The 26,154-nt window shown below is 41.3% G+C and overlaps 1 protein-coding gene across 6 annotated transcripts in view; it reads right to left on the reverse strand.

The window, feature by feature from the left end:
• LOC138754530 (coiled-coil domain-containing protein 30-like) overlaps positions 1 to 26,154 on the reverse strand; it is a 112,094-nt gene that overhangs the window by 42,624 nt on the left and 43,316 nt on the right. For 4 of the 6 annotated variants that reach the window (XM_069918920.1, XM_069918919.1, XM_069918917.1 and 1 more), the window contains exons 7-11: positions 22,646 to 22,753; positions 22,051 to 22,161; positions 18,032 to 18,132; positions 5,143 to 5,335; positions 2,099 to 2,197 (exon numbers count right to left, since the gene is read on the reverse strand). In XM_069918920.1, the coding sequence (XP_069775021.1) occupies positions 2,099 to 2,197; positions 5,143 to 5,335; positions 18,032 to 18,132; positions 22,051 to 22,161; positions 22,646 to 22,753 (612 nt within the window). Of the gene's footprint in view, positions 1 to 2,098; positions 2,198 to 5,142; positions 5,336 to 18,031; positions 18,133 to 22,050; positions 22,162 to 22,645; positions 22,754 to 24,713; positions 24,812 to 26,154 lie in introns of all 6 variants that reach the window. The other 2 variants (XM_069918918.1, XM_069918922.1) reach the window with 1 other exon arrangement.

Here is a 26,154-nt window from a genome sequence, read left to right on the forward strand (position 1 = left end):
TCGACAGCACACTAGCAACATTTGACAAATCCTCTATAGAGAAATATTATTTATTGAATATTTTATTTCTCATTTGTTAATGCTTCTGGAAAGAGTTTATCCAAAACTATTATTAAACATTTATTTTAATAAGAAAAAATTTAACATTACATAAGTTGAAAGAAGAGAAAACATGCAGATGTTGTTGAAAATTTTCAATAAATATTTAGTTCGGCCCTCGACTTAGTCCAAGTTTTTAATTTTGGCCCTCGGTGAATTTGAGTTTGACACCCCTGCACTAACTGCTACGCCAATTGCACTGACCAATAACTAACATAACATTGATTCCTTTCAATCAATGCTGGTTTCAAAAATGTCTCATGTCTCTTGGCTACAAATAAGATCTGCCACTAAATTAGTGACTGTGGTCCTGGATGGTAGTTAACATCCATGTTTGAGTGAGAATGCAGGCAGTAAATGTAATAATATTATGTCCTCTTCCAATATCCAAAGAGGATATCTAGAAATCTAAATCACAATCCCTAGCTGAGTCTTTCTAACCAATTCTAGATCAGGAGATGATTAGGGATGCTGAAATCAGAACATAAAGCAAACAATCTGCTGGAAGAACACAGTGGGTCAGGCAGCAGACATGGAGGGAAATGGAGAGTCAAAGTTTTGAGCTGAAACCCTTTCTCGGAATTGTGATAAGAGAGGGAAGGCAGGCAGTATTAAAGAGAGTGGTTAATGATAGGTAGACCAAGGACAAGGATGACAGGCAGATGGAATCAGGAGGGTGGTGGGGGGGGGGGGGGGGGGGTGGAGTAGAGAGAGTGGAGGTCGAAGTAGGCAAATGAAAACATAGGAGTAAATGGAGCTAAGGCAGAGGGGAAAGTGAAAGTAGAGACAGCTGCTAAAGGAAGGAGATTGATGGAACCATGTAAGAGAGGGATGGTAGCATGCTGGGAACTGTGGGGGAGAGAATATGATAGGAGGGTGTACGGACAATAGATAAGCGGAGAAGGTAGGGAAAAGAGTAGGATAACAGTGGGCTGGGAGGTTGGAAAGGAGGAATTGTACAAGAGGACATAGATGGCTGAGAAGGAAAAAGAAAGGGACAGAGGGGGAGCTGGTTAATTGAATTGGAGAATTCAATGTTCATACCATGAGATAAGTCTTGAAAATTGTGTTTGTCTTCATCCTGGCAATGAAGGATGCAAAGGACAGACAGATTGGTATGGCAATAGGAAGACGAATGAAAGTGGCTGGCAACCAGGAACTCCAGCTGGTGCACAAGGACTCACCAAAAAGGTTGCTTAAACTGCACTTGGACACACCAATGTAGAGGAGTTCTGAATGCAATAGATGGTGCTGGAGGAGGTGCCCTGGAATTCTGCCCCATCAGGCAACCATCCCTCCTTTGCATGGTTCCACCTAGCTCAGCATCTCTCCACCTTGACCTTCCATTCCCATCTCCAACTGCACCAACTTATTTTTTCCCTTTGTCTGCTTCCACCCCTCACTGACTCCCAACTCCAGTTTCCTGGCTCCATCTATCTACCACCTGAGTCCACCCATCACGCAATGACCCCGCCCCTCCCCTTCTCTTTAGCACTACCTGTTTTCTTGCTTATTTCTCAGTCCCGAAGCAGGGTTTGGATGCAAAATGTTGACTGTACATCTTCCTCCATGGATGCTGCCTGACCTATCGAGTTCCTCCAGGAAGTCTGTTTTTTTAAAAAATGTTAGCGTGCCTCCACTACTTCAGTCCCTCATGGCAACACTTTTCCCTCCTTCATTATGTTGGGGGCTTTTGAAGAACAATGGGAGGACCGACAGATACCATTTAGCTATTATTATCATAACAGAATTCTGTAAAAGATTTATCAGAATATAAACAAGTTCAGAGCCAGGAAAAGGCTGGCTGTTTGGGTTGGGGTATTGTGATGACAATCAAAAGGAAGGTCATCGTTTGTGCAAGATCATTATTTGCATTAAATTCAGAAGCAAATTCTTATTCCTGTCAACAAAGGTACAAAACAGCTCCAAATATACCAAGAAGTATCCATTTCTTTGTGAGGTGAAACGGTTTTTACTATCAAAGGACATTCTTGCTCACCTCTTGAATATTTTGGTCTCTCCCCATCCCATGACTTTGGACTTTAAGTTCCTTGTATTTCCGCTTCAGTTTTGCATAATCCGCTTCCATGCTGTTGACCTGTGCATACAGATGGATAGAAAGTAACTCCCAGAAAAAGACTTCAAAAGATACAAAAGATTTAACAAAACTGACAATTCCATCTTGAACACAGAACCTCCTTACAACTTCTATCCAAGGGCAAGACAACCACAGTGCCTGAACACAGACACAAGATTCCCCATGTAACTCTGCTTCACCCAGTATTCACTTTGAAACACACATTACTTGTGATAATCTTCATTAAAATAATCCAAAGTCTGCATTGAAGTATACCACTACATGTGCTCCCTTTGCATTGCTGTGTGGGCGCGCATGTGTTGTGTTCATAAAAAACCAAGCATATTACAATTTTCCACAACCCAAAAACCCATTTCCCATTGAATTCCATGTTAATAGTGGAGATGCATTCCTGTGGGAGGTTTCTCTCTCTCCAGTAACGATGAGTACTGCAGTTGATGGTTCACAGTGGAACGCCATTTTGTAAATAATGGTTTATTGTCATATACTGTATAATGTTCTTATGCACCAAAATTCTTACTTGCTGCAGCTGAATGGGTACTTCATAAAAAAGACAACAATAATTATACATAAATTGGATTAAAAAGAGACAATAAATACAAAAAGATAGATAATAAATATTCATAGCTATCCAAGGGCAAGAAAGAAAGTGACTTTGCAAAGTGCAGACAGTTCTTTTGTGGTGTTGGAGCAGTCCATGATTGGTGTTTAAGGGGAAGGTTCAAGAACCTGATAAATATTGGAATAAAATGTTCTTGAGCCTAAAGATGCTGGTCTTCAGAGATTTGCTTTGGAAACTGAAAAGTCAAATCTCTTAAGTGGCTACAAGCTGTTTTTGGAGACATGAGTGACTGCACCTGTTTATCACTGCCCAGTCTTCAGATTGATTGGAGACACACATTTTTAAAAACACATTTTAAATATAGTAACCTGGTTAATGATACAATTCACATCAAATAAAAGTTTGGTTAAAAACTTGTAGTTAAACTCGCTTGACCCATTTCAGGCATTTGGAGGGTAAAGAATATGGAAATCTCTTGGAATAAAAACTGTTAGACAGCCAAAGGAACCAAATGTGTGAGAAAAAATACATTATCTGTGTATGCATCAAGAAATGCAAATAAAAAGACATTCGCTGATTATTTGGCATTTTGTGTTTACTTATTTAATATTTTCCGTAAGAACCCATTACTGTAAAGCTGTAATGCGGGGGGGAGGGGGGGGTGAGGGGTGGACATCTGTAAAACCTCATTCCTCTAGTTCTCTGGTATGAAGCAAAACAGCAAAACAAAGCTAATGTGCCCAAGGGACTATCCTGTTACAATGACCTACATCTAGTGTACAGCTACAAGCCAATATCCCCAGAGCCAACTGCATATTGTCAGATATTTGACTGATTACAAGCAGCTACAAAGCCAGGGAAAGGATAGGGGTTTGTGACGGTAAGGTGCGGTGAAGATTAAAAAAAAGGGTTATTGCAAGGTCATGCCTGTGGATTGAATAGGACCTATTCAGAAAAATATTCTTACATACTTGTCAGCAAAGGGGCCAACACTGTAATTCATTGATAGGGAGTATGTTGTAAAGGGCAGGGCCACAGTAAGGACCAATTCTAGACACCCAAAAGACTGCAGATGCTGGAATCTGGAGCAAAAAAGCAATGTTGTTGGAGGAACTCAGCAGGTCGAGTCGAATCAGTGGGAGCAAAAGAGTTGTCAATGTCAGAACCCTTCATCATGATCCCGTCTTGATGAATGAGAGCCCAACTCTGCAGCTGGATCAATGAGAGGCACAGGCTCATGAGGGAAATGAGAGACACAGGCTCAATGGGCGAAATGAGAGGCACAGGCTCAATGGGCGAAATGAGAGGCACAGGCTCAATGGGCGAAATGAGAGGCACAGGCTCATTGGGCGAAATGAGAGGCACAGGCTCATTGGGCGAAATGAGAGGCACAGGCTCATTGGGCGAAATGAGAGGCACAGGCTCATTGGGCGAAATGAGAGGCACAGGCTCATTGGGCGAAATGAGAGGCACAGGCTCATTGGGCGAAATGAGAGGCACAGGCTCATTGGGCGAAATGTCTCCTGTTAAACATGATCAAGTGAAGGGGGGGGGAGAAACCAAAGTATCTGCTATTTATCCATTAGGAAATCTGACTACAAAATAAGACACAAGGCCTTTAGGGAAAAAAAACAAATCGAAAAATTAATTTTTAAACCTCCACAAGCTTGGAAGATGGTTCCCACTCCCTTAAGGCTTATGGAATATATTGAAAAAGTAAACACACAATACAAGAGAATCAACAAATGTCTTTTTATTTGCTTGCAACTTGGATTTCTTGATGCATACACAGATAATGTGTTTTTCTAGCACATTTGGTCCCTTAAGTTTTTACTGGACACATTTCCTCCTCATGCACCCTCAAGTCTCAGTATCAGTTTTGAATTGGAATTCATTAGATTTGCATACATTTGCCTGCCTATAGCAAAAGTAAAAATCTGAAGAGTGGCTGCCACAGGACTGGCAATTCAAAGAATCTTACGAATGGATTATAGCTAGTCATTTATTTTTCAGGGAAAAGGTGCTGAAATTATTTCCTTTACCAATTTGAGGTTCCTATCTTGTGTTTCATTAGCATTCTCACTGGGATTATTTTTCAAAAACAACCAATTTTCTAACTTTATTTCCCCCACCCCCCCCAACAAAAAAGGTTGCATGAGGAGGATTTGACCTCCCACTGTTAGACAGTCAAATCCAAAGCGAAGGTTGACACATTGAAGAAATTCATTTAGGCACAAAACAGAAAGAATGTTATAAATAAGTCTATTCAATACAGATCTGAATTTTAAAAAGTGTTTTATAAAATGAAGCAATAAATTACAAACCCTCCATCATTCTCAATCTGCACAAGAGGGATCAATTCTCATTTTCTGTTCAGGCTAACCTTGGCTCGAAGTACTTCCTTTTCACAGTCTGTACCATGCTTGTCATCTTTTGAGCGATGCCGGTAATGTTCCAGAGTGGATTCAAGAGACTCATTCCTCAATGTTACCTCTTCAAGTTCTTGTTGCAGTTTATGCAACTTGCGGTGCAACTCATGGTTCTTGTTTTCAAGCTGACTGATCTCATGGTGGCATCTGGAACACAAAGCCATATCTGCCTTTTAATGTTAAAGTGTTCATCCTTCCGCTTCGGATGTGTGAATTCTTTGTTGTCTCCTAATCACTAACATATTGATGACTTTAACAAGGATAACTAACTTTGTGAGAGTGCCCGTCTGATCTTATTCTCATTGGGCACCTTGTACAAGGGATCACAGAACCGTCAGCTGGATAGAAAAATCACAGTTCTATTCAACTCTATTGTACGAGTTAAACTGGAATCATGAGGAAACAAAGAATTGCTGGAGAAACTCTTCAAGTCATGAGTAGAAATGGCCAGTCAACATTTCAGATGTAAACACTTCATCAAGACTGAAACAGGAGAGGAGTCACGTGATGGAGTAGTGGCCGGACGGTGAACTCCAGCCCTCTCCAGAAAAGTCAAAAAAAAGAAACACACAAAGGCACAGAAATAAAAGTTAAAGAAAAGAGAATATAAAGGTGGAAAGAAGATGGCGACAAAAAAAGAAAAATTGAAATCAACGGTAAGAAGAGAGGAAGAGAAGACAACGGAGGAAGAAGGAGAAGGCCTTACCTGTTCGAAGAGGCCCGCGGTGGAGAGAGAAACCCGCTCCCTCAGGTCGGTAGAAATTGGACTACAAAAATGGCTCGCTGAGCCGAGTAAAAGTGCGCAACCGCGCATGCGCGGTGCGCATGAAAAAAAATACACCGACGGGAGGGGTGACCAGCTGCGGAGTCGATCTCCACAGCCGGCAACGACAGCTGCATAACATCTGCAGCAAGAAGAGAACACAGTAGACAATGAAAACAAGAAAGAAGAGAAGAAAAGGGCAACAAAGAAACAACAGATGGCCAACCCAGAGGAAGAAGAAGAGGAAGAGGAAGAGTACAGTGAAATAGAAGAAGAAGGGAAAGGCAAGATAAAGGATATACTTTCTCTTGTTAGAGGATACATGGAGTCATTTAAAGAATGGCAAACACAGGAATTTAATGATTTAAGAAGAAGAATAAACAACACAGAAGAGAAAATGAATAAAATAGATATGACCTTAACAGAAATGGGAAAGAAAATGGACAAGATGGAAGAGCGGGAAGTAGCAGCAGAAATGGAGGTAGAGGACTTAAAAAAGAAATTAGAGGAATCTAATAAAAAAGCTATAGAGACACAAGAACTGTTAGCTCAGAAAATAGATATAATGGAAAATTATAACAGAAGAAATAACATAAAGATAGTGGGCCTTAAGGAAGATGAAGAAGGCAAGAATATGAGGGAGTTTATAAAAGATTGGATCCCTAAGACCCTAGGATGTCCAGAACTACAGCAAGAAATGGAAATAGAAAGGGCACATAGAGCATTGGCCTCAAAACCACAACCACAACAAAAACCAAGATCTATTTTAGTAAAATTCCTAAGATATACTACAAGAGAAAAGGTACTGGAGAAGACAATGGAAAAAGTAAGAGAGGGCAACAAGCCACTGGAGTACAAAGGGCAAAAAATCTTCATTTATCCAGATATAAGTTTTGAACTCCTAAAGAAGAGAAAGGAGTTCAATACAGCAAAGGCGATTTTATGGAAGAAAGGGTATAAATTTATACTAAAGCATCCAGCGGTATTGAAAATATTTATTCCAGGACAACAAAACAGACTATTCTCGGATCCAGAAGAAGCACGAAAATTTGCAGAACAATTACAAAATAGACTGAGGGATGAAGACGTGTAATGAGAGTAAAAATGACCACAATTTATATGTATGTGGGTAAAGAGGTATAAGTGTATATATGTATAATGTGCATACGTAAATGAATCCGTATTTAGAGGAAAATATAGATAGTATAGACAAGAATTAATAAGGGAAGGAAATGGAATAGAGGGAATAAGGAGGGAACTAAAAGAGTGACCTTTGTTACATATGAAAAGTGAAATCTTTTCTGGGGGGGCTGGGAGGGGAGGAGTTGCGGTAACTGCAAAATCAGCTGACGCTTGCGAGTGAATTCGCAAACCCAAATGGAGAGGGGAGATGTGGTTGTCTGACAAGGGATAAAGGACAACTGAGGAGGGGAAGTGGAGATTGGGGGCTAAAGAAGTTTTAAATAGGAGAATAAGGAAAATGTTTGATGTTTTAGGAACGTTGTCTCATAAAGGGTTTAAAATAAGAAAACAGAAATGGAAAAGGAGGAAAGGTAATGATAGAAAAACGGAAAGGGAAGATAAACAAAGTATAAAATGGCTACGTTGAACTATATGACTTTAAATATTAATGGAATACATAACCAAATTAAAAGGAAGAAACTGCTAAATTTACTGAAAAAATTGATATAGCATTTGTGCAAGAAACACACTTAACTGAATTGGAGCACAAGAAATTAAAGAGAGATTGGGTAGGACATGTAACAGCAGCATCGTATAATTCAAAAGCAAGAGGAGTGGCTATATTAATTAATAAAAATATGCCATTTAAAATAGAAGAGGAAATAATAGATCCAGCAGGGAGATATGTAATGATAAAATGTCAGATATATTCAGAGTTTTGGAATCTACTCAATGTATATTCACCTAATGAAGAAGATCAAAAGTTTATGCAAGATATCTTTTTGAAGGTAGAAAATACGCAAGGGAACATATTAATAGGAGGGGATTTCAACCTGAATTTGGATTCAAATATGGATAAAACTGGGAAAAAAATTAACAGAAAGAACAAAGTAACCAAATTTATAATTAAATCAATGGAAGAAATGAAACTTTTGGATATATGGAGGAAACAACATCCAAAAGAAAAGGAATATTCATATTACTCGGCTAGACATAAAACATACTCAAGAATAGACTTATTTTTGTTATCAGCTAGTATGCAAGATAGAGTAAGAAAAACAGAATATAAAGCTAGAATACTATCGGACCATTCACCCTTAATATTGACAGTAAAGCTAGAGGACATCCCTCCAAGAATGTATAGATGGAGATTAAACCCCATGTTAGTTAAAAGGCAGGATTTTAGAGAATTTATTGAAAAACAAATAAAAATGTATTTTGAAATAAATACGGAATCAGTGGAAGATAAGTTTATACTATGGGATGCAATGAAAGCATTCATTAGAGGGCAAATAATAAGTTATGTAACCAAGATGAAGAAGGACTATAATCAGGAAACAGAGCAGTTGGAAAGGGAAATAGTAAATATAGAAAAAAAATTAGCAATGAAGGAAGATACAACTAAAAGAAGAGAATTGATGGATAAAAAAATAAAATATGAAACACTACAAACATATAAGGTGGAGAAGAATATAATGAAGACAAAACAGAAATATTATGAACTGGGTGAAAAAACGCACAAAATCCTAGCATGGCAGCTTAAAACAGAACAAGCTAAGAAAATGGTATTGGCATCAAGGAAAAAAGACAAACAAATTACATATAATACAAAAGAAATTAAGGAAAACTTTAGAGAATTCTATGAACAATTATACCGAACTGAAAACGAAGGGAAAGAAGGGAAAATAGATGAATTTCTGACTAAAATTGAACTACCAAAACTACAAATAGAGGAACAAAATAAATTAACAGAACCATTTGGAATAGTAGAAATACAAGAGATAATAAAAAAATTACCAAATAATAAGACACCAGGAGAGGATGGATTCCCAATAGAATTTTACAAAACATTTAAAGACTTATTAATTCCGCCCCTCCTGGATGTAATCAACCAGATTGATGAAACACAAAGCTTACCAGATTCATGTAAAACAGCAATAATTACAGTAATACTAAAGCAATGGAAAGATCCACTCTCACCAGCGTCATATAGACCAATATCTTTACTAAACACAGATTATAAGATAATAGCTAAACTATTAGCAAACAGATTAGCAGAGCATGTACCGAAAATGGTAAATTTAGACCAAACTGGATTTATCAAAAAAAGACGCACAACAGACAATATTTGTAAATTTATTAACTTAATTCATGCAGTAGAAGGAAATAAAGCACCTACAGTAGCAGTTGCTTTAGACGCAGAGAAGGCCTTTGACAGAGTAGAATGGAATTATTTGTTCAAAGTATTGCAAAAATTCAATTTACTGGAGAAGTATATTAATTGGATTAAAGCATTATATAAGGGACCGTTAGCGAAAGTGACAGTAAATGGACATGTATCAAAGCAATTTAACTTAAGCAGGTCAACGCGGCAGGGATGCCCCCTATCACCTTTATTGTTTGCGTTAGCTATAGAACCACTAGCAGAATTGATAAGAATAGATAATAATATAAAAGGAATAAAAATAAAAGACAAGGAATATAAAATCAGTCTATTTGCGGATGATGTGATAGTATACTTAACAGAACCAGAACTATCAATAAAAGAATTATATAAGAAATTGAAGGAATATGGAGAAGTGTCGGGTTACAAGATAAACGTAAATAAAAGTGAAGCAATGCCTATGAATAAAGCGGATTTCTCAAAATTTAAGAAGGAATCTCCATTTAGATGGCAAATGCAGGCAATAAGATACCTCGGTGTACAAATAAACAAAAATCTCGGCCAACCATATAAACTCAATTATTATCCACTAATGAAAAAATTACAGGACGATTTAGAGCATTGGAAAGATTTGCCACTAACACTAATAGGAAGGATAAACTGTATTAAAATGAATATTTTTCCAAGGATATTATACCTATTTCAGGCATTGCCAATACAACTGACAGAGAAATTCTTCAAAGAGTTAAAGAAAATAATAAGGAAATTTTTATGGAGAGGGAGGAAACCGAGGATAGCACTAGATAAATTAACAGAATGGTATAAACAAGGAGGCTTACAATTGCCAAACTTCAAAAATTATTATAGAGCCGCACAATTAAGATACCTATCAGACTTTTATCAAACAAGGGAAAAACCAGACTGGACGAGATTAGAATTAGATAAAATAGGGGAAAAGATACCTGAACACATATTATATAAATGGGATGAAAAATTGGTACAACATAGAACTTCTCCAGTATTACATCATCTCCTCAATATTTGGAAGAAGATTCATGTAGAAAGAAATAAAATAAATTATCAATTACCAAAACTAATATTGATGCAAAATAAGCTACTCCCTTTTACAATAGACAACCTTTCCTTTAGAAAATGGGAAAAAAAAGGGATTAAAAGAATAGAAAATTGTTTTTCAGGAAGTAGATTCTTATCCTTTGAACAAATGAGAGATAAGTACAATATAACTGGAGATACAGCGCTGGCATATTACCAACTGAGATCCTACTTGAAAGATAAATTAGGAAGCAATTTGAGTTTACCAGAGGGAAGTAACCTTGAATATGTGATTACAGATACAATGTTAATCAAAAGATTTATAACAAATATGTATATTAAACTGCAAGAAAAGGAGAATAAGGAAACAAATGGTAAAACTAAACAAAAATGGGAACAAGATTTAAATATAAAGATAAAAAAGGAAACATGGGAGAAATTATGTTCTGGAATGATGAGAAATACAATAAATACGAGGCTACGTATGATACAATATAACTGGATACACAGACTATACATTACACCGCAAAAGTTAAATAAATGGGACCCAACAGTATCTGATAGATGTTTTCGATGTAAAAAAGAAAGGGGAACAACAATTCATGCAATCTGGACATGTGAGAGAGTAGAAAAATTTGGGATGATCTCAATCAGATATTAAATAAAATAACAGAAAACAATATACCAAAGAATCCAGAGATCTTTCTCCTAAGTAACATAAAAAATAAAGAATTTGGAATTGACTTGGAGGATGCACAAAAAAGATTTGTTAAGATAGCCCTAGCCGTAGCAAAAAAATGTATTATGTCAACCTGGAAATTGGAAGATAATTTGAAAATACAACAATGGTATATAGAAATGAATAAATGTATTCCATTAGAAAAAATAACATATAGTTTAAGAAATAATATTAAAATATTCGAACAAATATGGGAGCCTTACATTAAATACAATAGCGAAAACCTACCGGGGACAATCATTACCTAAGTTGAAGGAAGGAGAAAGAAAGAAAAGAATGGACTCAGTAGAATTTCTGGTGTATTTTTGTTGAGTGACAACATTGTCTGACTGGTTTAATGTATCCTAATGTATACCTTAAATGGATGGGGGGGGGGTGGGGGGGGGTTGGTTGGGAGGAGGGAGGTGGGGGGGAGAAAATGTCACTGTATATGTGTGAAAAGGAAAAAGTGTGTATCATGGCTAATGTGATTTATGGTGTGAAAAATAAAAAAATAAATAAAATAAAAAGACTGAAACAGAATAGGTGAACATTCACAGTCAAAAGGGGAAAGAAGCTGGGAAAGTTCAGAAGTGATAAAATATAGAACCGAAATTGTAAGAGGCAGAGAGACTGTACAGCCACTTCTCACTTGCCTAGATTAAACTCTAATATCTGTTATTTCTCCTCCCTTATCACCAATAGATCTACATACAGCTGTTTCTTTAACAACCTTATTCATCATCCACATTCCACCAATTTATGTGCAGTCTGCAAACGTACTGATCAGCTACCTAAATGCCTCATCTATGATTCCCTTGTCTACTCATCCCTTCTTACTAATTGCCCCCATGGTAGTTACCCCTGTGACTGCAGGAAGTGCTATAATTACACCCACACCTCCTCCCTCACCACTATTCGGGGCCCCAAACAGTCCTTCCAAGTGAAGCAGAGCACTCCAAGTGGCCTTTGCTACATTGTAGAGAAGGAATGCAGACTGAGAGATTGTTTCATTGAGCACCTTTGTGCTGTCTGCAGCAATGGCAGGGATCTTCCAGTGGCAAACCATTTTAATTCTGCCTCCCACTCCCATGCCAATATTACTGTTATTTTACATGACCTCCCAGCAAAAAACATTATCTTTAATAAGCCTATCATTTTTTAAAATGTGATTAAATTCCATCCCTAAAGTAAAAGCAATATGCCATAGACTAGAATATATTAACATACACCAAGCTTAAATTTTCTCCTTTTTCTTCTGGTGGTCCAACCTTCACCCTAGCTACTCTTGTGTGTAACAAACATATAAAATCTCTTGGAATTTTCTTACATCGCATTTGCCAAGGACATTTCAGTGCTTTTCTTCCTTTCTTTATATTCCTTAAGTGACCTGTCTAATTTCAGTTTCTTAAACCTTACAATTAATTTTCTTTTCCATTTTGATTACATTCACATCTTCACAACATCTTTCATCATCCAAAGTTCCTAAACCTTGCCAAATTTCATCCGCGCTGGGCATGCCAGGCCTGAATTCCAATCAACTGGTCTCTAAATGATTCCCAAATGTCATACTTGCCAAATATAGCTGTTCCCAGTCTACTTTCCCTCGCTCCTTCTGAATAATTTGCTTTCCCCTGAGGTCCAGACTTATCCTTGCAAATTCTTCTCTCTCCAGTGTTGAAGCTCTAAATATGGTCAAACATTTCTAAAACTGGTAATTTGGGATGCAATTTATCTGGAATTAAATAAGATCATCAATTTCAAAGAAGGTGAAATCAACAAGAATGTAGAGGCATTGGTTCACTTTCTTATTCCCACATCAATATGCTTGACCTAAGTCATGTCATTGGGCATATTAATTCCTAAGAACTTGAAGCTGTTTACTCTTTTGACCAGCACCATTCTGACCCTTCTCCTTCACCATATTAACATTGAGACAGAGGTTTTCACCTGGGCACCGTGCCATTAGACTCCATTGCATCTCATTCCTACAGTGGTGTCGTCAGGAAGTTTGAAGGTGGAGTTCATGTTCTTTCTTTGGCTTGGCTTCGCGGACGAAGATTTATGGAGGGGGTAAAAAGTCCACGTCAGCTGCAGGCTCGTTTGTGGCTGACAAGTCCGATGCGGGACAGGCAGACACGATTGCAGCGGTTGCAAGGGAAAATTGGTTGGTTGGGGTTGGGTGTTGGGTTTTTCCTCCTTTGCCTTTTGTCAGTGAGGTGGGCTCTGCGGTCTTCTTCAAAGGAGGTTGCTGCCCGCCAAACTGTGAGGCGCCAAGATGCACGGTTTGAGGCGTTATCAGCCCACTGGCGGTGGTCAATGTGGCAGGCACCAAGAGATTTCTTTAGGCAGTCCTTGTACCTTTTCTTTGGTGCACCTCTGTCACGGTGGCCAGTGGAGAGCTCGCCATATAATACGATCTTGGGAAGGCGATGGTCCTCCATTCTGGAGACGTGACCCATCCAGCGCAGCTGGATCTTCATAAGCGTGGACTCGATGCTGTCGACCTCTGCCATCTCGAGTACTTCGACGTTAGGGGTGTAAGCGCTCCAATGGATGTTGAGGATGGAGCGGAGACAACGCTGGTGGAAGCGTTCTAGGAGCCGTAGGTGGTGCCGGTAGAGGACCCATGATTCGGAGCCGAACAGGAGTGTGGGTATGACAACGGCTCTGTATACGATTATCTTTGTGAGGTTTTTCAGTTGGTTGTTTTTCCAGACTCTTTTGTGTAGTCTTCCAAAGGCGCTATTTGCCTTGGCGAGTCTGTTGTCTATCTCATTGTCGATCCTTGCATCTGATGAAATGGTGCAGCCGAGATAGGTAAACTGGTTGACCGTTTTGAGTTTTGTGTGCCCGATGGAGATGTGGGGGGGCTGGTAGTCATGGTGGGGAGCTGGCTGATGGAGGACCTCAGTTTTCTTCAGGCTGACTTCCAGGCCAAACATTTTGGCAGTTTCCGCAAAGCAGGACGTCAAGCGCTGAAGAGCTGGCTCTGAATGGGCAACTAAAGCGGCATCATCTGCAAAGAGTAGTTCACGGACAAGTTTCTCTTGTGTCTTGGTGTGAGCTTGCAGGCGCCTCAGATTGAAGAGACTGCCATCCGTGCGGTACCGGATGTAAACAGCGTCTTCATTGTTGGGGTCTTTCATGGCTTGGTTCAGCATCATGCTGAAGAAGATTGAAAAGAGGGTTGGTGCCAGAACACAGCCTTGCTTCACGCCATTGTTAATGGAGAAGGGTTCAGAGAGCTCATTGCTGTATCTGACCCGACCTTGTTGGTTTTCGTGCAGTTGGATAATCATGTTGAGGAACTTTGGGGGACATCCGATGCGCTCTAGTATTTGCCAAAGCCCTTTCCTGCTCACGGTGTCGAAGGCTTTGGTGAGGTCAACAAAGGTGAAGGTAGACGGCGGCGGCCCCGATACGGGCAGGAGCAAGGGGGAGACGGCGGCCCCGGCCTCGGTCGAGTGAGGCAGGCGGAGGCCCCGGTCCGGGCAGGGAGTGGGAGGCGGCGGCCCCAGTCCAGGCACTGGGAGAACAGCAGCGGCCCCGGCCCCGGTCCGGGCGAAGGGTAGACGGCGGCGGCCCCGATACGGGCAGGAGCAAGGGGGAGACGGCGGCCCCGGCCTCGGTCGAGTGAGGCAGGCGGAGGCCCCGGTCCGGGCAGGGAGTGGGAGGCGGCGGCCCCAGTCCAGGCACAGGGAGAGCAGCAGCGGCCCCGGCCCCAGTCCGGGCGAAGGGTAGACGGCGGCGGCCCCGATACGGGCAGGAGCAAGGGGGAGACGGCGGCCCCGGCCTCGGTCAAGTGGGGCAGGCGAAGGCCCCGATCCGGGCAGAGAGTGGGAGGCGGCGGCCCCAATCCAGGCACAGGGTGAACTGCGGCGGCCTCGGCCCCGGTCCGGGCAGTATGGACCGACCTAGGAGGGGAGGCAGGCCCCTCCAGCCCGGGTAAGAAACCTGCATAGGAGAAGGCCACTCCGATATAAAACCTACGACCCAAGGACCTCGCTGCCACGTCTCAGCTTGCTCGGCCACGGCACACGAACCATGGGTGTAAAGGGTGGGGCCAGTACTGCGCGCACTGCACTCCACCTAAAAGCTCCTTTGCGCAGGCCCGAGGACAGGTCCACGTCCTCCCCCTCCACGTCCTCCCCCTCAAAAGATGCTCACAAACTCAAGCTAGCATGCTGGAACATCAGAACCATGCTAGACAAGGCTGACAGCCACCGACCTGAACGTCGGTCTGCCCTCATTGCACATGAACTCCTCAGACTTGACATCGACATAGCCGCTCTCAGTGAAGTCCGCCTGGCAGATGTAGGCAGCCTCCAAGAACGCGGCGCGGGCTACACACTCTACTGGTCTGGCAAGCCTTCGGATGAACGACGCCTATCTGGTGTAGGCTTCATGGTCAAGAGCTTCATTGCCTCCAAACTCGAAAACCTTCCGACAGGCCTCTCGGACCGAATCATGTCCATGCGACTCCCACTTCAAAACAAGCGTCACATCACCCTCATCAGTGTCTATGCTCCAACCCTCCAGGCGGAACCAGCAGAAAAGAACAAGTTCTACACCGACCTGCGCAACCTCATCCAACGTACCCCTACAGCCGACAAGGTTGTCATCCTGGGCGACTTCAACGCTCGTGTCGGCAAAGACTCAGAAACCTGGCCAGGAATCCTGGGCAAGCATGGCGTCGGCAAGTGCAACGACAATGGGCGCCTCCTGTTGGAGCTCTGCGCAGAACAGCGACTTGTCATTACAAACACCCTTTTTCAGCAGAGGGACAGCCTTAAGACCACCTGGATGCATCCCCGATCCAAACACTGGCACCTCCTGGACTACATCCTGGTGCGAGAAAGTGACAAACAAGATGTGCTCCACACCAGGGTCATGCCTAGCGCGGAATGCCACACTGACCACCGGCTGGTTCGCTGCAAGCTCAACCTTCACTTCAAGCCAAAGCCCAGGAACAATAAAGCCCCCAGAAAGAGGTTCAATGTTGGAAAACTGCAGTCAGACGAAGCGAGAGGAAACTTCCAGGCAAACCTCAAAGCAAAGCTCGACGTTGCAACCCGCCTCACGGACCCGTCCCCTGAAACCCTCTGGGATCAGTTGAAGACTACCATACTGCAATCCACTGAAGAGGTACTGGGCTTCTCCTCCAGGAAAAACAAGGACTGGTTTGACGAAAACAGCCAGGAAATCCAGGAGCTGCTGGCAAAGAAGCGAGCTGCCCACCAGGCTCACCTTACAAAGCCGTCCTGTCCAGAGAAGAAACAAGCCTTCCGTCGCGCATGCAGCCATCTTCAGCGCAAACTCCGGGAGATCCAAAATGAGTGGTGGACTAGCCTCGCCAAACGAACACAGCTCAGCGCGGACATTGGCGACTTCAGGGGTTTCTACGAGGCTCTAAAGGCTGTGTACGGCCCCTCACCCCAAGTCCAAAGCCCTCTGCGCAGCTCAGACGGCAAAGTCCTCCTCAGCGACAAGATCTCCATCCTCAACCGATGGTCAGAACACTTCCAATCTCTTTTCAGTGCCAACCGCTCAGTCCAAGATTCCGCCCTGCTCCAGCTCCCTCAACAGCCCCTAAGGCTAGAGCTGGATGAGGTTCCCACCCTGGATGAGACATATAAGGCAATCGAACAACTGAAAAGTGGCAAAGCAGCAGGTATGGATGGAATCCCCCCAGAAGTCTGGAAGGCTGGCGGCAAAACTCTGCATGCCAAACTGCATGAGTTTTTCAAGCTTTGTTGGGACCAAGGTAAACTGCCTCAGGATCTTCGTGATGCCACCATCATCACCCTGTACAAAAACAAAGGCGAGAAATCAGACTGCTCAAACTACAGGGGAATCACGTTGCTCTCCATTGCAGGCAAAATATTCGCTAGGATTCTACTAAATAGAATAATACCTAGTGTCGCCGAGAATATTCTCCCAGAATCACAGTGCGGCTTTCGCGCAAACAGAGGAACCACTGACATGGTCTTTGCCCTCAGACAGCTCCAAGAAAAGTGCAGAGAACAAAACAAAGGACTCTACATCACCTTTGGAGTTCATGTAGGTAGAGTATAAAAGGGGGAAGAGTACACACCCTTGAGGAGTGCAGGCATTGAGTGTGGTTGGGGACAAGGGTGAAACAATAATTTAAGATATACTCTCAGGGTGGATATGGTTACAGGGAGAGCTGGAGAAACTTTAAAATACTTTTTGATGACATGCTAAACTGTTTTTTTTTGTGGTTACAATATGATTTTTTATTTTGCATCATTTTCTGCTGCCTTACTTGTACAATTCTAATGGAGCAAGTGTGGGGCTCCAAAGGAAATTTTAAAAAAGATAAATTTTTTTTGAGACAATTAGATGACTCCGAATCTGGAGATGGAGATTTTAGAGAAACCTGTAACTGTAAGAGCATCAGTAAAAGCTAGTATAGCACCTTACATTTATAAATATTATAACAAAAAAAATGTTGGCTTCCTGATGAAAGGTTATGATAAAATTGGAAGATAGAAACTAAATATCTGTGAAAACAATGGATGAACTGTCATATCTTGAGATTTGTGGTGCTTTCAATGTATAGACTCACTGAGAATATAGCCAAATGAGAAAGTCTCAGAAGAAACAGATAGTCAAGCAATATTAGGAAATATTTTTAATAATGATCTTTTCTACAAAGCATATTGGTGGAAAAAGATTGAAGACTCTGAAAGTGGGATATGTTGGGGAAAAAAAGGATAGCGAAGGAAATGTACTGTCAATAAAGTGACAGCATATCCAAATAATATGAACTCAAATCAATGGATCGAACAGATCCACATGAATTACTTTTAGTTATCGGTAACTCCAAACTGATACATTTGTGTTTATCAGCATTATGAAAAGTATTCTTGAGAGAGGAAATATATTAAATTAGTACCCTGGATTACAAATTCCTGTAATTCAAGATTATTCACGTACCTCTTGTGGAGTTCCTCTGATCTTGGGTGATGAATGTCATAACTTGAATGGGCTATATCTGAAGTAACTGATTCTAAGTCCACGTCTTGGTTAAGGCTGTCCTGGGTAAAGGAGAGAAACAATGAAAGTCAGATTGTTAATTGCAATAAACTATGGAGATGCTGGACAGGTTTTCAGAAAAGGTGGATCACTAATTGGTTTGAAAGTGACACCACCAAACTCCAGTTTGAGGTTGTGTGTGAGCAAGCCCTAAGGATGAGGCAGGTTGTAAGTTTTAATTGTAATGAATAAATTCAAGATGTAACAACATGTTTTTAAAGTTTAACTTTGGAGCTATAGAATTCTTGCAAGAACATAGAATACCTGACTGTATTGGGAAGGGTTATGGTTGTTATGTGATAGCACTGCCCCTCTACTTAATCAGAGAACACACCAATTGCCAATCAAGGTTTGGTTCCGTTCCACCCCACCCATTAGTGCACACCTTGCTGTTGGTCCCATGTAAATGGACTGGACTCTCCAGCCTGCCTGTAATTGGCCTTGGGCCATTGGCTATTGTAATTGGATTAACCCTCCTGGAACCGAGCCATTGGTTCCCGTTAAAGGTCTTGGCTGGAACCTCTAGCACTATAAAGGTGCCATGTGTTCTTTATTGTCTCTCTCTCTTTGCCAGTTTTGGACCACCCTGCTTCACTCCAGGCCAAGAAATGTGGAAGCGTGCTGGAGAATCTGTTGATAAGGTATGCACTGTTAAAAGGGTGGAGTGTTTAATTAGTGTCCTTTGTAGCATAGACCCATGTCTCCACTGAGTCAAGGGGTAGAGGGACATCATAGTGATTTTTCCTTGATCATCGTATGCACCAGTTCATTGTATGAGCATGTGTGTATTTTGTTCCCACACTATTTTCCCTACATTTGTTATTGCCTGCTATTTCTTTCCCATGGAATTATATGTGTGTGAGTGCTTGTATGTTGCACCAGTTTCCATATCCCACGCTTGCTTTCTGTAAATAAAATCCTTCCCTACCAAAACTGTGTTCAGAGTCCTTGCCTTTGAGACCTACCAAACCTGCTCCCTCACTCCCAACACTGACAAGGAAATCTGCTGTTAAGCAGCACAGTTTCATATTTTTTAACAACTACTAATATGGCCTTTGTGTGAAATACATGGGTAAAACATTGAAGACATTGACATATCAGTGTTTGATCTCCAATTTTGTTTGATTTATCTCACCAGCATAATTGCCCCTTATGCTTTGTTACTTTGGAATTCAATTAGAACAAAAATAAACAACCCTCAGTGTAATATTAGAAGGCCCAGTAATACTCTGTTCCCTATAGATGTGTAGCTCCATCAAAGGCCTACTCTTGAACTTCAACCTCTTCTACCACAAAGGCCAACATTTTATTTGCCATCCTTTTCTTGTATGAGATAGAAAGATCTCCCTGAAGAGCAGCATTTAATAGTTTATTTCTACTGTCAATTGCCCCTAGTTTGGTAGGAAGATGGGCTATTACTAGATATATTTTGAAAGTATAGGTTATAGGGAAAGAAATGAAGCCTGTCATAAATTCAATTGGCCAAATGGTCTTTTCCATTGAAAAACAATACACAAAATATAATGGCATTGAGAACCTCATCCATGCAGTGGAGGCTCAGAATAGATTGCAAACAGCTGAAATCCAATAGTATGAAGACCCCAATTGTCACAGTTTGCCAAACAGAAAATTAAGCTCCTCTGTTAACCAATCCTCTAGCCATAAATTAACATTTGATTAAGCAGGTAAGGCAGCAATTGCGAAACAAAGAAATAGGTTTGGCCATCAGTTTAAAAGATCCTGTGTCGGACTTCAACCTGAAAAGCTGACTGTTTCTCTTTCTATAAACGGTGTCTGACCTGCTGAGCATTACATTTTTTAATCTGTTGAGGCTTTTTTTAAGAGTACTGTCAATGCTTGCACTACCTCAGCAACCACTGCATTCTGAGTCCAATGAAGGGGTACATGGGATTTGTAAACCTTGGATTTATTAGTTTGAAAAGTATCTTTTCTCCATTTCTAAATGTTTTTTGTCTGTATGAATATCAATTGTTTCTTCTTTGGCTTGGCTTCGCGGACGAAGATTTATGGAGGGGGTAAAAAGTCCACGTCAGCTGCAGGCTCGTTTGTGGCTGACAAGTCCGATGCGGGACAGGCAGACACGATTGCAGCGGTTGCAAGGGAAAATTGGTTGGTTGGGGTTGGGTGTTGGGTTTTTCCTCCTTTGCCTTTTGTCAGTGAGGTGGGCTCTCCGGTCTTCTTCAATTGTTTAATGATTTTTGTTACAAGGCCTCATTATTTTGATATTCAGTATAGTAGCTAGTAAGGAGGCTGACCCCCACCAAACTAATTTTATTTACTGAGTTCAATCACAATCCTTTCTCATTATAGTCCCAATGTCACTGGCTGTTGAGCTCATTACCATAGAGTGATCTTTCAGCTGGTGAGTCATCCATATGCTGCTCCACCCACTGAATTTCTCCAGCAAATTATATGCTTTTTATAGACATCCTGTATGTACTTGGGGTGGATTGGAGGGATAAATGGAGATGCATTTGCCAGCTGCTGTGGGGCTGCAGGAACCAGATGGGTTTGGGATATTTCCATGTGCCTTTTCCCAGCACCCTCTGGAACTACTGGGGTCAAACCAAGCAGAACTGGGAGTGCTGAGCCAACTAACTTGCTCAGACACTGAATAGTGAGGCTGATGGTTGCTCTTCAAGTGCCTGTCTGCTCTCCTGTTACAGTGGTAGTCTTCTCCCACATTGCTTTGTTTGTTTTTGACCAAGAACAGTTTGGTTACACAAATGCTTCTCTGGGGCCTTGTGTTAGCTTTTAAATAAGACACTTTAATTTGGGTTATCTGCCACTTCTCTAAAATCTCTGACTGGTGTCTCAGAGAAGGCAGTCTGACATTGAGGGAATTAAAAGTCTGAGAGGGACAGTGCTGAGGAAGCAGGTGAGCCAACATTGGGTGAGACTCCATGGGAGCAGGGTGCTAGAAACCACCCCCCCCCCCCCCCCCCCCGAGGAGAAAAATGAGGCAACCACGGCAGCAGAGTAGTAAGGGGCTCAGTGGCTAAAGGGCCCACACAGACTGCTGGCAAATTGCGGTCGAAGGCCCCCCTCATGCTAAGCCATCCACCTCGTATTAAACACATGCCCTTTTAGATACTCAAGAGTGGGTAAAAGAATTTTGCTTTTAACTGATCTATCCCCCTCATAATTTTATACACCTCTATCAAGTCACCCCTCAGCCTCTTTCACTCCAGGAAAGACAAACCCAGCCAACTAGTCTTTCCTGATAACTGAAGTGCTCCCATCCAAGCAATATTCTGGTGAACCTCCTCTGCACCCTCTCCAGAGTAATCCCACCCTTCCTGTGGTGTGGTAAGCAGACTGCACCCACAATATTTCATTTGTGGCCTCAGTAATGTATTTCTAAAGTTGTAACATGAAATCCCAGGCCTTCTGTGCCACAGCCAGAGAAGCATCTCAAATGCCTCCTTCACCATCTTATCCACCTGTGCTGCCACTCTCCGGGTTCGGTGGACTTGTATTTCGAGGGCATCTGCTCATCAATTTTCCCCCAAGGTCCGACCCGTATATCCTCACACATCCAGATTAAGTTCCATTTGCCACTGGGGCTGCCCAACATTCCAACTGATCTTTACCATGCAGAGCATGAATGGAGTGCAAGGACCAACATGTCCTTAGTCATGGATGGGAGGAAGTAGATTGCTTCTTTATTCAGAATATAATGGTTGAATATTTTAAAGTTTTCAGCCTGCTTGGAAACAAAAACTGGTATGAACCTTTACTACAAATGAAATGCAGAGGAATATTAAACTTATTCTTTTGTTATTGCACAATCCCACAGGTTACAGTGCTGCACCACAATTAGCAATCCAAATGAACCTTAATGTATATATATGTATATATGCGCACAGTCTAGGAAAGCAGACTTACTTCACCCTTACCTTAGTAAATGTATGTGAAGGCCCATCAGGCTTTTTTTCCTTCCGAACAGACGGGAGAGGAACATCCATTAAAAGTTGCTGCTGGCTATTCAATTGTTGAGCTGGATCCCTCTAGTGTAGAGATAAAAATAACTATAGCATTGATTTGGTTCATTCATTTCTGGAAATGAGATTTGGTGCTGTGACTTAAGGTTAGATTTTACAACTCAAGGTTTTGCAGTAGGCCCTCTAATATAAACTAAAAGTCGATCAATTTCTTTACAGATCAAAGGAGAGCCTAATCATGGGAAGTCCAGAGCTGGCTGGGGTTGAATTTTCATTCCATATAACAATTACAGCACAGAAACAGGCCATTTTGGCCCTTCTAGTCTGCAAGTTTAAAACTTTATAAAACCAAGGAATAATGAGCCTAATGACTGGAGTCTCAGGACAAGAAGATCCAAGTCGACCTGCAATACGCCAAAGGAAGTAGAACAGCTGGATTGCATCAGAATCATTGAAAGGTCATTTTTTTTATTGGTCAAATTTCACCATCAAATATTAGATTTATTGGATTTACTTTTGTATATCATTGACCCAGCTAATAGGTACTCACACTGAGGTTGAAGTTAGAAGACTTGAAAGGTGGTGTGACCTTCTCCATGGCTTCTGGATTGCTGCTTGGTTCAGTCTGTAACTGTTGGATTTTTTGAAGCCTTTCAACCTGTTCAGATCCAAGAAATACAGGTGTAAACTCGGATACAAAAATATGAACTGACATGGAATATTAAGCATAGGATGAGAGAGAAAAAAGGCTTGATATAAAAAATCGAGACTATATGTGTGTGTATGGGACAAATTGGAAGCAAGTGAGGAAAAGTGCATATGAGAAAGTACATGAGTGTGAGTGAGACAGGGTGAGTGAGCGAGACAACGAGGCAGAATGTGAGGAAAAAGTCTGAGGAGAATGTGAATGTCATAGAGTGATGTGAGGGGAGAGAAATGTGAGTGAGACAGGATGAATTGGTATGTGAGTGAGTGACAAATGTGTGTGAGAAAGAAAATGCAAGAGCAAGTGTGAGTGAGAAATGTGAATGGCAGAGGATAAGGAAACCTCTGCACAAACTTCAGGGATGTCCAGGCAGAGCTGATAATCATTTTGACACTTTACTCACTGAACTACAGTATGTAGATGTGAAATTTTGGAGGCCAAACCTTAAGATATTATAAATGTGTTTACCACTGCACATAAGGGAATGGGCATTACCTGAAAAATAGTGGAAACCTACCAACTTAGCACAACACTGACAAAGTAGGAGAAAAGGGAGAAACCTGGAAATTATAAACCTGTGTGTCTTGGTGGGGAAAATATTGGAGACGATTGTTAAGGGACAGGATTTACTAGCATTTTGAGAACCATAGTCTTCTCAGGGATAGTCAGTATGACTTTGTGAGGGGTAGGTCATGCCTCAAAAGTCTTATTGAGATTTTAGAGGAGGTGACAAAATAAGTTGTTGAAAGCAAGGTGGCGGATGTGGTGTTATATGGATTTTAGTTAAGCATTTGTAAGATTCCCCCAAGATAGGCTCATTCAGAAAGTCTTGAGGCACATGATCCATGAAACCTTGACTGCTTGGATTTGGAATTTGCTTGCCTGCAGAAGGCAGATGGTGGTAGTAAATGGAATATTTTCTGCTTGAAGGTCAGTGACTAGTGGCATTCTGCAGGGATATATTACGTGGATCAGTTAAAATTATAGGTGTGGGAAGGTTGGAGGAGTTATGGATAGTGGGGCAAGTTGCTGTAGGTTATCATGGGATATAGACAGGCTGCAGAGTTGGGTGGAGAAGTGGCAGATGGAATTCAATCCGGATAAGCTTGAAGTGATGCACTTTGCAGCACGCTCTTCTTGCTGCTGTCTTCAGGAAAGAGGTATAGATGCCTCAAGACTCGCACCACCAAGTTCAGGAACAGCTGCTACCTCGCCATCATCAGACTCTTCAACAAGTAACTCAATCAGGGACTCATTTAAAGACTTACTTGTGCACTTTATTGATTTTTTTTTGCACAGTATTTTACATTGGTTATCTGTTTACATATCTTTATTTGTTTACATGTGTACGTTGAATAGTTTTCAACTCCAATAAGTGGCTCACCTGCAGGAAAATGAATCTCAGGGTTGTATGTGGTGTCATGTATGTACTCTGACAATATATCTGAAATCTGGTATGTTGAACTTAAAGGCATAGTCCATGGTTAATGCAGGATTCTTATCAGTGTGGAGTATCCGATGGATCTTGAGGTCCAGGTCCATAATCTCTCAAGGTTGCCTTGGTGAAGAAGGCATATGATCTGCTAGTCTTCATTAGTTGGGAGCCCAAGAGCTGTGAGGTCATGTCACAGATCTATAAAAGTCCAATTAAATCTCCCTTAGAGTATTGTGTTGGTTGTCTCATTGCAGGAAGGACGTAGGTGCCATAGAAGAGATTTAATGGAAAGTTACCTGGTAGAGAACACGATCTAGTGTTTGGAATCCTGACCCTAGAACACTAAAATTGGCCTAGGTGTACATGGAATGGCATTGAGAACTGTCCATGTGTTGATAGAACACAAAAGCCCAGCATAAACAGTGGAAGGAACTCTACACCTCTCACCCATATATTCCATCAAGACTTCTGCCACACCTGTTGTAGAGTCTGCAGGCCCTGCATTGATCTCACCAGACACCTCAGAACCCACAGATCTGGAGAGGAAGTAAGCCATCTCAATTCCGAGTGATTGCCTAAGAAGAAGGACAAGATCAGGACTGGTTTAGAAGGAAGCAATTCCCACTGGTGGACAGTGCAAGCACTGGGGATGATTCATATTTTGGACAAAATGTATCGAGGAGGGTGTGTGAAGAAAATATTCAACAAGTAGTTATGATCTCGATTTGCTGATTGTAAGACGGTAAAAATTATATTTGCAATTCAACAGGGAATTGGTTAGGCCTTGAGAGGGAATCTATTGCATGGCTGTGGGACATGCAAATAGAACGGATAAGATTTCATGACTTGGAGCTGGCATTGACTTGACAAACCTAATGACTCATTTCTATGCCATGCAACTCTCTGATTTTGTCATTGATCCCCTGACCTTTATCTATGATGTGCATTTTTATTGCATCATTTAATCCTGCCAATAATCTGTTTGAGATTAACCTTCCTTAATGTGTCTTTAGTATTTCTGAATATTAGCTCCTCATTCTTCCCTCATTGCCTTATTTAAGACTGGAAATAATTTGGGAAGAAATCACTCATTCTTTCTTCTACAGAATGTTCAGATAAATAGTTGATGTAGAGAACAATAAAGAATATTAGGATAAGTTTTAAGATGTTCCTGTCACACTGTTAAGATGAGTCTAATTGCCTTCTGTGCTATGCTTTTTTATGATTGTCAAATGGGACATATAATGAGTGTATGCTCTTTCCATTCCTAACATGTTATGTGGGTTGCTTGTCCTTATCAGCTCAAACAGCAAGATATCACTCCTTGTATCCTTATTGTGCTGGGATAGAAAGGAGCCAGCATGTACTCAGCTCTGGTTAGTGCTTGGCTGTTACATATTTTTTTTTATAAAGTAACCTCTCAGTTTTGACCCTGTGTAGCTATTGAACTTGTAAAATTAACTTCAGTCACTTTAACAAACATACTTCAGTCAAAGCTATCATAAAGGCAATTTCTTTCAAGTTCCAAATGCCATTGATATTTAGAGCTTCATTGAACACATTGAAGTATTTGCACACTTTATTCAATTCCAATTGTGGGATTGACAAAGCAGATTGGCATTTTCTGCAAGATGGCCTGTCTTTGAACTTGGGAAAGATAACCCTGTAAATCTATAATTCATTAACCGAATTTATGAAAGCAATACTTTTCAATTTTTGTTCATTTAATTTTTATTCTCTGTTATCCTGTCAGCCCTCCTTTCAGGGATATTGCTATCAATCAAGCTTTGAGAAAAGCTCCTCCATCTGCACATTCCTTCTAGCTTTGCTACTAAACTAACAAAATGTTTTTTGCTGCAGAACACTTCCTTCCACGCATCTCCCAGGAGGGTACAAGATGGTATGTGAACATTTATTT

The sequence above is a fragment of the Narcine bancroftii genome, chromosome 2, assembly GCF_036971445.1.
Source record: "Narcine bancroftii isolate sNarBan1 chromosome 2, sNarBan1.hap1, whole genome shotgun sequence".
Lineage (NCBI taxonomy): Eukaryota > Metazoa > Chordata > Chondrichthyes > Torpediniformes > Narcinidae > Narcine > Narcine bancroftii.